At 32.7% G+C, this 12,792-nt stretch overlaps 1 protein-coding gene across 4 annotated transcripts in view; it reads right to left on the bottom strand.

Annotated features, from left to right (window-relative positions):
* Positions 1-8,124: 8,124 nt before the first annotated feature.
* The window catches only part of LOC148628395 (microtubule-associated protein RP/EB family member 1-like), a 29,520-nt gene continuing 24,852 nt past the window's right edge, over positions 8,125-12,792 (bottom strand). For 2 of the 4 annotated variants that reach the window (XM_088586691.1, XM_088586701.1), the window contains exons 6-9: positions 12,412-12,539; positions 11,803-11,955; positions 10,896-10,922; positions 8,125-9,587 (exon numbers count right to left, since the gene is read on the bottom strand). In XM_088586691.1, coding sequence (XP_088442817.1) covers positions 9,525-9,587; positions 10,896-10,922; positions 11,803-11,955; positions 12,412-12,539 — 371 coding nt within the window. In that variant the 3' untranslated portion in view covers positions 8,125-9,524. The remainder of the gene's footprint in view (positions 9,588-10,895; positions 10,923-11,802; positions 11,956-12,411; positions 12,540-12,792) is intronic. The other 2 variants (XM_088586711.1, XM_088586720.1) reach the window with 1 other exon arrangement.

Here is a 12,792-nt window from a genome sequence, read left to right as displayed (position 1 = left end):
TACCCCTATTCCTCATAGTGCTGTGAAAAAAATTCTCATTTTATTTAAAAAATTTAAACAGTTTTTGAAAGGAAAAACATTTCTGTTCATTTTATAAGTGCATTTTGCTTCTTGCGATGTGAAGCCTAATCTCCATAATGATTTCTAAATATACCCTTATCTTGTGAAAACACTGGGATTTCCCATGCTATTTATAGACCCTTCACTTCCGGTGACCAGTACTGCACTGCAGGTGTGCTAACCCCACATGTCATTCTGAGGATTGTGAGCTGACATGTAGAATCATGCTGATATATAGTCCTCTGCAGGTTAAAGTTAAGGTAAAGTCCAGAGAAGCCATTGAATATTGTGAAATTAGCATAGAAGCCTATGGGAAGTGGAATTAGTGGTTTCTAGCCTATATGTCGCTTTGATCGCCGGAAAAGGAAAAAAATACTTGAAAAGATGGTTCATGGGGTACTAGAGTTACTTCGTGTACTTAAGTTGGAGTCTTGATACTTTGTTAAAACCCTTAGTAAATTGCAATCCTGAATACTTAACCTGTGCCCTTTTGAAGAAACCCTTTAAAGAGATTTCTTCTTGAAAAAAAGGTTTCAAATCAACTGGAAATTACACATTCAGTTCACAAAATCTGAAAAATTACATAACACAATTACCGCACCGTGTTGAGACCATGCATCTGAAATGGCCTAATTAAAAATACCGTTCGGACAAATTATTCTGTTGAACATGCCAAAAATATCAATAATTTCTAGAATAAACCGAAAAAGACGATAAAGTCCAATTTACAATTATTTTCAATGACAGTTTGCACAAAAAAGTTTGCTGAGTGTAACAAACTTTTGTATGTGTGATACTGGGTGTACAATTGATGTCGTTACAATCCTTGAGACATTTAGGTTTCCCGCACGCACGATACCTAAACACTCACCAAACGCTCGATAAACGAACGCTCCTGTCGTGCGTATAAACGCACGATAAACACGTTTACGCTCCTAGTGTATGTTTAAACGCACGATGGACGAACGGTCACTGCGTGCGTTTAAACGTACGATAGACGAACGAACAATAATAATATTAACAAAAAATGAAGAAAGAAAAAATAGAAAATGAAAATTCATGAAGATATATAAATTGATAATAGCAAAAAATATAAAAATAACAGTTGAATCAGTTAGTGTAATACCATGTACAAATTTAAAGAAAATTGAATTGTGGGAAAATTTTGGGATACCCCAGGTCTACTACCTTATACGGACACAAAACGATGTGTAAATGCACGATAAACGATGCACGAACGCTAAAATGGGAAACGTGAACGTTTCAAGGGGTTTATTAGGTTTTTTGTCCATTTGTAGTGGGCTTAATTTATTATAAAACTCATTTAACTGTCGTTAAACAGTGACTCAGTCGGAAGTACGACACAAGCAGACGATGCCAGTTAATAAGTGATGATTAAAGAAAAATAATGATAACTGTTACACCAGCAATGAAGGGAATGTTTTTTGCGGGAAAGTGGGTACTGAGCGTGGGGTATGCCTAAGCCATCTCTTCCTCCGTCGAACAATAATAATGTCCGCTAAGAGGTCAAATGGTGAATGACTGTTTTTTGTTTTTGTTTTTGTTTTTTTTTGTTAGTATTATACTTGGCAGAAATTTCTATAAAAAACGAGGATACTTACCGTAACGGTGCATTTTGTCAGTACCCCAATTTTTTATGGTCAACTGATGATTACCCATCTTTTTGAAAGAGATTCTATTATTCATTGTTTTTTTCTTTACCTCGAAAATATTTATGATAAAATTTCTTAGTTTGGTAATGAAAAGGCATAGATGGAAACCATTATAAGTAGACAGTAGTTTAACCGGGGACATTTAATATGAATTTGTAGTTAAGTAATCTAGACTAAGTATTATGGGCAATATTTAAGCTGCTTTTTTGTCGTGCTAGGTATACACCCTTTGAATGCGGAGACGTTGCGTACGTTGTTGGTGTCACATTTGACTGAACCGGGGCAGGTTTCGAAAACTTAATTGTTGCTATTAGAATATGGAGTTATCAAAGACAATATAGATACTGAAATGTTCGAAAATGGTTATTGTAGGATTATAATCATAAATCTTTGAAAGATGCCATTAATTGTGGAGGGAAAGCACTATTTGATCACAAGAACGTCCATTTTCAAATGTGGACAGTTAACATTAAGAAATGCTTACTTTCCAATTCACCAATATATTTAAGTGGTTTCTTGGCGTATTTTGATAAGACAAACTTTTTTTTTAGAAAGAGCAGTTTGTGCTGCAGACGACGTGATATTTTTCATGACGTAATGATAAAATTAAAGCGTATTACAATATCACAAATGTCACCCCTTTGATGTGGACATTGTAAAAATGGAGAGAAATCGATTGAAGACAAAATATTAGACATTTTTTTAAAAGTTATGCGAACAGCTTTTTTTAATCGGGACTATTATTAACTATATTTACAATTTATTACATAACCCCAGTGAAAATGTATACAAAATTTTCAATCAGTCTTTTAGTGGAAAGCCTTTTTGTCCACATTTCAGTTATGTTACAAATCTTAATTTTTTCGACGTTGGTCATTGGCTACTTTCTTGCTTACGGTTGTAAAATATAACAACGAATAGTATTTTTACCAAAGTGTATTCACGCTTAAAAGACTGTGTAAATATTCAGAATATCATTTTTATTCTAAATAATAATGAGTTTTATTGTCTAATAGTAGATAAATACGCACGTATGTTGTGCTTTCACGTTGTCTTTTTCCCGACGTTTTCTACACGTTGCATGCTACCCGGTCTTTATCAAAAGCCTTTTTTCGTTAGTTTTGAGTGAACTAATAAAATAAAATCTTGAATTTTACATGTATATATGCTGCAGATAGTATATTCTAAAAATAATGGTATTTGGTTGAACATGTATTTTAGCGCAGCATTTTGTCTGTGTCTAACCAAAATGTCACAACATCTGAAATTTGCATATTTTATTTATTAACGCGTACAGCATGCGAAATTCGAACGAATTGTTCAGAAAGGCTAATGGTGTTGAGTCGATTTCTTCGTATACTTAAAAATGTATTCATCCTCCTCTATGGTTTTATCATTTCATTTTTTCTTTGGCTTAACAAATGGGTTATATATATATATATATGTAAAACTGTGTCTAACAAAAATGTCACAAAGCGCAGTTTTGACGTTTCCAAAGTAACGTTCTGTTTTGCGACGTAAAAACTTTTTTTAAAACGTCAATTTTAAAAATAATAAAAAAATATTAAAAAGTTACGATACCAGATTAAATTAAGACGGCTGTGGATGTAATGAATAAAAAAAATACGATTTTAGCGAATCTGATAAGATAGGTTACAGACCACCAATTCAACCAATGAGCATTTGGAACGTACGCAAAAATAGTCCTACGTAGAAATTACCCCTGTTCCTCATAGTGCTGTGAAAAAAGTTCTCATCTTATTTAAAAAATTTAAACAGTTTCTGAAAGGAAAAACATTTCTGTACATTTTATAGGTGCATTTTGCTTCTTGTGATGTGAAGCCTAATCTCCATAATGATTTTAAAATATACCCTTATCTTGTGAAAACACTGGGATTTCCCATGCTATTTATAGACCCTTCACTTCCGGTGACCAGTACTGCACTGCAAGTCTGCTAACCCCACATGCCATTCTGAGGATTGTGAGCTGACATATGTAGAATCATGCTGATATATAGTCCTCTGCAGGTTAAAGTTAAGGTAAAGTCCAGAGAAGCCTTTGAATATTGTGAAATCCTATGGAAAGTGGAATTAGTGATTTTTAGCCGATAATGAAAGAAATATTGAAAAGAAAACAGGAAAAAGAAAGCCCCCTCCCTTGCGCGCACTCCTGTCTGTTCATATGCAATGATGTCCTGGTGAAATCGGGATCAGCGTGTCTGTATCAAAGTATTTTGAAATGTGTAGACACGCGCTTGCACATTCTCTAGTGAAATATTTTAAAATCAACGTATTTCATGATCGTCTTAGTTACCTCTTGACAATTATTTTAGCTATAAGAAGCTGTACAAATATTGCAAAAATATTTTTTTTTTCAAATCGGACCAAAACAAAAAAAAAAAGATTTATTCTGGTGTGGCCTTTTTGGCCCATTATAACTCGAAAACCGAAAGAGATATCCGAAATCTGATTGAAAAATGCAGGCAGGATTATTGATGAGGAATCCAATGAAGAATCCAATTAAGTAAAAAAAATTCGAAAAAAAAAGTTATGAAAATGTTTTTGGGCGTTGCCCAAATATGACCCCCTATAACTTGAAAACGCATAAAATTTGCTATACATTTGTTTACCCGAATTAAATAAAGAACACGTTAAAAATAGAATAATTGAAATCGAACACAAAACAATCTACATGGGTTTTAATAAAACGCGTATTTTTACCATGCTTGACCCCTTTTTCTAAAGCGGCAGGGGCAACAAAGTCTAAATTAAATAGGAATCTTCTTAGTTGTTGGTAAAATCATATCAACATTTCAGAACAATTCGTCAACCATAACTAAGTTATCGCACGGAAATGAATTGCCACCAGACCACGACGACTGTGCCTTAACATTATACGACCGCAAGTTTTTTTCGTCGTATAATAAAAACGGGAGATTTCACTCTCAAATTTTCTCAGAGGGAGCTTTGCCAAGGTTTCGTTTTCTCGAAATGTTAAGCAATGTTTTATGTTTAGTAACAGACCTTAGAATTCCGAAACGAGTACATGTATTCGGAAATATCAACATACATCTACATTAGAGATATAAAACCAAATAGGATAGAAATCAATTCACTTTACACGCTTCCACAATTTTATATTTGGTGGCGGGAAGTGGGGTTTGCTGACTTTTTTGCTTGAAGGTTTGTTGGCTTTCTGTTTTAGTGAGGGTGCTTTACCTTTTTTAGCGCATCACGAAACTTGTTTTCATAATACCTTTCTCATAGGATAAAATTCCTTTCAAATCATTTTTAAATGGTTGATGCCAAACTATTTACCGTATCAGGATGTAACCTGATCATTTCAATTGACCAAAACGTACGGAAAATTAATATCGAATCGGATAATTAAATAATAAAACGTGTCGTTTGTGTTATTTTATGTAAAACATTATATAAGTACATTTCTTTTTACATGTAACAATTATAGAACGATGTACCTCACAATACAAAAAAAGACGTCGAAACTTTGCCGATTTCGGCGTTACGAAATGTGACACCAACACCGTACGCTACGTCGGAACAGAAAGTTAAATTCGGAAAGCAACCAAAATTGCTCACTGTACAAGCCACATCTACATAGTCACATGCCATGTTTGTCCCCTGCGACGCGTTGCGAGGGGACATGGAAATGTCAGGCGTCAGTCCGTCCGAGTTTTCCGCACTTTTTTGTAATGCTCCTGCCTAATAAGTTTGTTTTTGATATTATGTAGTCTTATTACGAAGAGTTACAGGTTGTGAATGATTTTTACAGCAGTTACGGCCCTTAGACTTTTACCAATTGATTTTATCTTTTGTATGTAGTCTTACTGTGAGAAGGTACAGATTAAGTTCGACTTTGGTTATGGTTGAATGATTTTTACAATTACGGCCTTGGAATTAGAAAATTTCAGTGAATTTAGATTTCTGCACTTTTTTTGTAACGCCTTTACCAATTAATTCTATCTCTTGTATGTAGTCTTATTTTTGAAGTTACAGATAAGTTCGACTCTGGTTATGCTTGAATAATTTTTACAGAAGTTACGGCCCTTGAATTGAGAAAATTTCAGTGAATTTAAAGTTTTCCGCACTTTTTTGTGTGTAACGCTTTTACCAATTGGTCTTATCTTACTCATAGTCTTACTACGAGAAGTTACATATTATGTTCGACTCTGGTTATGGTAGAGTGATTTTTACTGAAGTTATGGTCCTTGGACTTAGAAAATTTTGGTGAATTTAAAGTTTGAAATGAATCTTTTTACGCGGGGGACATTGGAACGCTGTTCTTTTATTGAAATTTGGCCAGTGCCAGCTGAGATTATTGTGACAATAATTTCTCTATCAATCCATAATTGAAAAAAAAAAATAAAAATACCCAGACCAACAAAAAAGGAAGTTGACATCAGATTTACAACATATGCCCTATTCATCCATACGAAGTTAATTACGATGAAAATCTGATGGACAGACGAGGTGATTCTCTGTAAGTGGGGTTTAGCTACATTCTTGCAAACTGTCATTAAATTACGTCAAGAATTTAGATTGATTGTTGGGGTTTAACGCCCGAGCAGCAATATTTCAGCTATATTCAGGCGATAATTTAGAAATATCCACCAACAAGTTTCCTTTTGTTTATTTTGGTTTTCAAAATATAAGTATATACCTTAATAAGAATTTTACTTCCGATGGCAGTAACTTCAATAAATACAACCTACAATTAAATTAAAGACTTTTGTCGCGTTCTGCACATTTATTTTCCATCATCTCATAAATGTTATAAAATGCTTCGCAGGGCTTAGCTCGATAGACTAAATAGGTTCAGCCCTGAACAGATGGGGCAAGTATGGACACATAATTCAGGCCTGACACATCATCGGAGATTTGATAGTGACAAATTTGAGCAGAACCAAATGGCATCTTCCTTAATGGTCACAACCTGCAAAATCAATACCTTCCTTTTTGGGTATGGCACTCGGGTAAAATTTCAGAGATACTCAAGTTATGATATAGACATAAGAAAAATGCCTGTTTCTTTATTCCTAATATGGGTTAAGAAGAAACCCCATAAAATAAAAATCTTCGCCAAGCGCAGCATGATACCATGCAGCCAGTCAAACTGTTCATTTAGGGCAAGTGTGGACACAATATTAGTTTTTGACACACTTTAACACAGGAACATAGTTCATTCTGGACACAACAAATGATTTGACTACAATATTCAATTTCAGTAAAAAGTTCCACTTTCAGTCATTAAAATCATATGAAAATTATTTTTAAAAAGTCCTACATAGGAGTTTGGCCCTTTGACCCACTGTTACTGAAAAATGTGTAGAATATATTCAAAAACTGATTGGAAAAAAAAAACAACAAGTATAAGCCCCTTTGGACTCTTCTAACTCAAAAACTGTAAGAGATATCCAATATCTGATTGAAAAATGTAGGCAGGGATTTTCAGAAGGAATCCAAAAATAAATGGACCAAAAATAAATCAAAAAGCTGTTAGCAGTGGAGGTTATTTAATTCTTGTGAAAATAGTACTTTACACTCAATTTCAAAGATAGCAGGATGTAAAATAAAACTTAAATCATATATTTGCATTTTTCACATAATTAAAAAGTGGTTTTTTAATGGTCTAACTGAATGTTAATCTTTACCCCTTGTCGTGCAGTGCCCTGATTTATCCGGGTTTGGCCGTTTCCACTTTCTTGGTTCTGGCAGTGTTAATCTTAGTTTAGGAAGGCTCAATTTGTTTCTGCAAGCTTCATGACTGTGCTTTAAAATGAGGCTATCTGATATAGGGTTTTTATTAAGAAAAATTATGACTGGAGAGCTGAAAGAAGAGGTCATGAGTTTCCGCTGCCCCCCAAAAAGTGGATTTTTTAAGGAGTAGGGTTCATTTCTCGGCCCCTCGCCAGAGCATAATTAATCTATAGTGCTTTATTTTGTCTGGAATCTTATGTAGCAGTCTTTGTAAGAATCATGCAAAATCTGTAGAAAGTGATACACCTGAAAAAAGGCTACATATTTTTATTTTTGCAATTAAGTTGTTCTATGGGTTCTTAATAGATAATCAACATTCAAAATCCAATTATTCAATGTATTTGAGTGTTATTTACAGAGTTATTTCCGTTAATTTCAAAATCTACAGTGCATTCTATTAATTTTTATCTCATAAAAAAACTAGTTATATGAAAAACTGAATGTAAATTGCCGTTTATGATGGCAATTCAAACAAAATATCAAAAATAAAATATGTAGGCTTTTCACCCATGAATCACATTTTGCATCATTCTTAGCTTGAGTGCTACTTAATAAGAATGATTTTCTGTTGACCATTCAGCCAGGTGAGCTAAAAATGAAAGAAAATGAACAGTTTTAGAATGCTGTAATTTTTATCTGCCATTACAAAGGCAACATGCAATTCAAATTAATACATATGTAATTACTTGTTGGTATGGAATATAAGAATAATATTTACATTCAACAGTAGTAATAATAAGTCAAATGGTAAAAATATATCCTTATACATGTATAAAACTTACAGGTATTAGAAACAAGACATAAAGATACACAAATCTTTGTCAGGGAAGGTGTTGGTTTCCAGCCTGAATGGAATCCTCAAGTTTTATATCTGGAAAGGCTTTAAACCAAAGCAGTAGCATTAAGAATTTATCATTAAATATCAAAATTAAATTGTAACTAATTTTAAAAGGTCAAATTCTTTAACATTTCATCTTAAACTCTCCAACAAAAGGGGTCATATAATTATGTCTTATGATCTTATCATAAATAGCATATTGCTCTTTGGCTTCCCAATCAACGATGGACAAGTTACAAATTTAATATTATGTAAGTATTGCATCAGAATATTCATTTTATGATGGGTATGAAATTTTTTGTCCCTTTTTTCTAAACTGAAGCTAGCCAACATTACTATGAAAAGAAAAATTAAAAAGCCCAAGAAGAACATGGACTATTAATTTGAACACTTCATATCTGAAAGCTCTAAAAGACACATTGACAACTTATAATACATAAAACAAGAAAGCCTACATCATGAAATGTTTGATACTTTAAGCTTATGAACACTAGAACAAATGACGTCTCTTTAAATTTCAAGCCAAATCAAAGTTTTATTAACTCATCAGTTCTATTTTCTATTTTATTACGAAATGAACAGAATATTATTTTCAAATTCCATAAAACAAAACAAAAACAAATAACGACAAGTTTATGTAGTACATACAAAATGTATCATTTAGGTACTGCTACTGAAACAAATTCTAATTAAAGATATCTACTAATGTCAACATTTAATTTACCCCTTCAACAGTAAACTGGCAATTCATTTGATAAATTTTTTAGTCTATTTACATTTCATCTCAATTTTTTAATTTAAACCTATACAAAACTATACAAATGGGTCTGCTAAAAAAATGAAATGCAAGCAACAATGTCAGGCTTATTACACAAATTGGCATTGAATGAATAGCTGTACAAAATATTTTTAGTTTACAAGTCTACATTTTGTCTACATGTACCTTTCTTCTTTGCCAGACTTCAGATAACAAAAGTCTTGACATAAACTCACTGTTCTTAACAATTATGCAGATTTTGTACTGGAAAATAAATGTTTTCTTAGAACAAAACAAAAAAGCAACAGTTAGCACTTAGTATTAGTAACATTACTTCAGATCATTGACAAATATCACACTAACAGTATCAACAAGTGAACTGGGAAATACATGAACATTGCATTTGAAGTTGACATTGTTAGTATTCTTCTTCCTCTCCATTATCTATTAATCCTTCATCTTCTGGTGGTGCAAACCCTTCCTGAAAAAATAAAGAACACAAAATATGCCAACAACAAAAGTAAATATTTTACAATAAAGCAGTAAATTTTCGCAAGTTCTAATTTTCGCCATATTCGCATGGTTCAGAGTAACATGAAAATAAAAGTTCACCAAATTTATGGCCAGATAGGTTACAGTTTTCTCTTGTAAACCATAACCATATCTATGGATGCAAACAATGAAAACTATGAACATTTTAGACCTCTTTGTCAAGAAGCAAATTGCGAAATTTGGCATCCACGAAAATTTCCTGCTATACGGTACAACCATCAATATCTTCACATCTGTAACAAAATTAAGATTTATATCTTTGTAAGATTTAATATACATGCAGTAAATAAATATTAGGTAATTACAACATTTCCTTTTTTCACAACAAATGGAGTGAAATGTTTTAGGCACTACTAGAACATACTGAAATTTTCATGTCAACAATGATAACACAAGCTCAGATCCTGTCTACAGACAAGAACCCACTTCTACTTTATATAAAATTATGATATAGTGAGTACAAACTGATTCCTGTCAATCATAACAAACAGAAACACTTCAGTTCATTTTTCACCCCTTAAAAGCATTAAAAGTATTTAACAATTATTATCTTGCTCCCTGTAGATCTACATTAGATGTCAAAACTGCACATGTTGTTTCTTCTTATTCTGAAGAACGGTTTAGGAGTTGTGCTTGCAAGATATATGGATGGAGAGACAGACAATGAGATAGACAATGGAATTCCTATATATCGCTATACTTTTTGGCAGGGGATAAATGGGAGTGTAAAGATTGTGTCAAATATGACAAGGAACTGAATGTGCAAGGATTAAGAATTTCTGAAACAAAGGATTGGAGCTTCAAACAAGAACAGGGTTGTAGTTCTTAGGTCAAAACCGCAAACTACAAAGAAAACCAAATTTCACTGGTCACTACTTTACAATTTCTTTCTAAACTAGAAGTAATTCATAGAAAAAAACTGACGATCCTCATAACCCTTAAAGCAGCCCTGTCAGTTATTTAATGTGTTTCTGCAGGTAAGTCTATGGATGGCAACATTTTTAGTCCAGGGGCAAATTTTGCAAAAGGTCATATTTTTGTACTGAATGGATCTATTCTGTTAAATGATTTTGAAGCCATTGGCTTCTAAGCCACTCCTAATTTTATTCTTTATTCTTCTGCTCTTTATTTAAATTAGGGGCAATAAGGTGTCAACTTGCTGAACAGAACATTTATGTTCAGGGCAGTTTTCCCAAGATCTTTTTTTTAGAAATGCAAACAAATAAATCTTTCTTACTTCATTCTGTGCTAAAGGCTTTTCATCCTGAAATGCATAAAATATTGGTGAATAGAAGTTTTACTAAAATCAATCAATCAACAGAACAAAGGGAGAAGCTGTGGGTGATCTCACTGAATGTCATCCTGACTTGCAATAGACTGACCATGTAAAAACTCTTATTTGAATAATCTCCCTTTGAAAGCATCTGGCAAGGGTTTTCCTCTACTAGGACATAAAGTTTCAACAAAATACACTAAAATAGACAGAGAATATGATTCCTATAAAACCTTGAACATTAAACAAGCATTGGTCAAAATATCTTTTGTTGTTTTATTTTTCAAAGAAATACTATGGTATCAGAAACTGGGTAAGTTAAAAAGTAGTCACTTCAGCACCAAATGCCAGCAGTAATTTTTTTTCACATGTCATATGTCAGCCAAAAGAAACCAATGCCAGACTTTATTTTAATTTGTTTTCCTCTAATTCTCAACATCATCTTCAACTAACTGGCTCACTTGAAATTGAAAAGTTCAGGAAATTCAAAATTGGAGATTTAAGAAAAAGGCAATGGTTCAGATTTTTAAAGAAAACACTAATTCTCTGAACTGAAGCTGTGAGTCATTCAAATTAGATACTTTATTGTGATTGTAGCCAAATGTGACAATTTTGCTGTCATAATATCCCTACCAAATACCACATGCCTGTGAAAGCAGACAAAGCAACAATCATTTTTTGCATGCTGCAAGACAAAGCAACAATGTAGGACCCAGTGTCCTCCATACTAAGGACACATACACTACTTGACAAAGGAGCTAATGACCTTAAGAACAGCCCTTATAAACTAATTAGCAGAATATTCCATCCTCTTCAATACCTCTGATAGCTCCAAGATTCCAATCAACTATTTTTTTAACATCATACATACTTCTGTTTGATAGAGAATATCTGTAATACTTTTCATAGCAGGTAGATTATCTTGTTCATATTCCTGACATGTAATTTCAATATCACGTAATTTTCCAAAGTAAAAGTCTCTTTCTTTCTCTAATCCTTCGATTGTTAACCTCATGTCATTTAACTAAAAAGAAGAATAGATATGTGACCATAAGTAAATTACTCATTAGATATGAAATACAGTGAAAGTGTAAAATGAATTCCCTTGTTTAAATTGTTATAGTGTGTTCATATCACTACAAAAACTATTATTCCTTTAAATGTATATACAATTTTGTTGTACCCATAATCATTAAATGAAAACAAGAAACATTTTTTTTATATATATAATAATCATAGTACATTTAGAAATTCTTTTTTTGTTACAAGTGATATCATAAGTATTTCCACTATCTGGCATACAATAAATCTAATGCAATGCTATGTGTATTTGTATTTAGTAAACAATTATAATGTAGCAAACATCAATTGTTGAAAAATTTCCTGTTCCTTATTTGTAAGAGTCCTTTATAATGAGATATTTCCTAGTACATGTACAAAGGTGGATAAAGTAAAAAAAAAACTTCCAAAATGGTTTTACTTGTTGCTTTAATTCCTCTACTTTGGCACTGTCTCCTGCTCCGCCACCAACTGTATGATTACTGGTAATGGTCCTTGGTTGGGTTGGTCTCATTTGTGAAGGACTCTTAGCTGCTACTGCTGATCTAACTGTTAAAATAAGAAATACATGTAAATCAAAAGTTAAGTATAGCTAAGCCTGCATACTGAATTTCATATCATTCCAATATGAAATGATATTGGAAATGTAGAGTATGCAAAATCATGATAACTTTAAATCCGATGTTGTATATGCTCAGAGTCTTAGCAGTGGAAGAAATATTAAGAAATGTTCTAAATGAACAGGGTATAGGTGATGACTCAGAATCAAATCAAACACCTGAAAATGAACTTGAAAATGATG

This window comes from Perna viridis, chromosome 1, assembly GCF_037379345.1.
Source record: "Perna viridis isolate PV_CMFRI_1.1 ecotype Kerala chromosome 1, ASM3737934v1, whole genome shotgun sequence".
Classification (NCBI taxonomy): domain Eukaryota; kingdom Metazoa; phylum Mollusca; class Bivalvia; order Mytilida; family Mytilidae; genus Perna; species Perna viridis.
The sequence above is the reverse complement of the archived record's forward strand: the minus strand, read 5'-3'. Positions and strand labels throughout refer to the sequence as shown.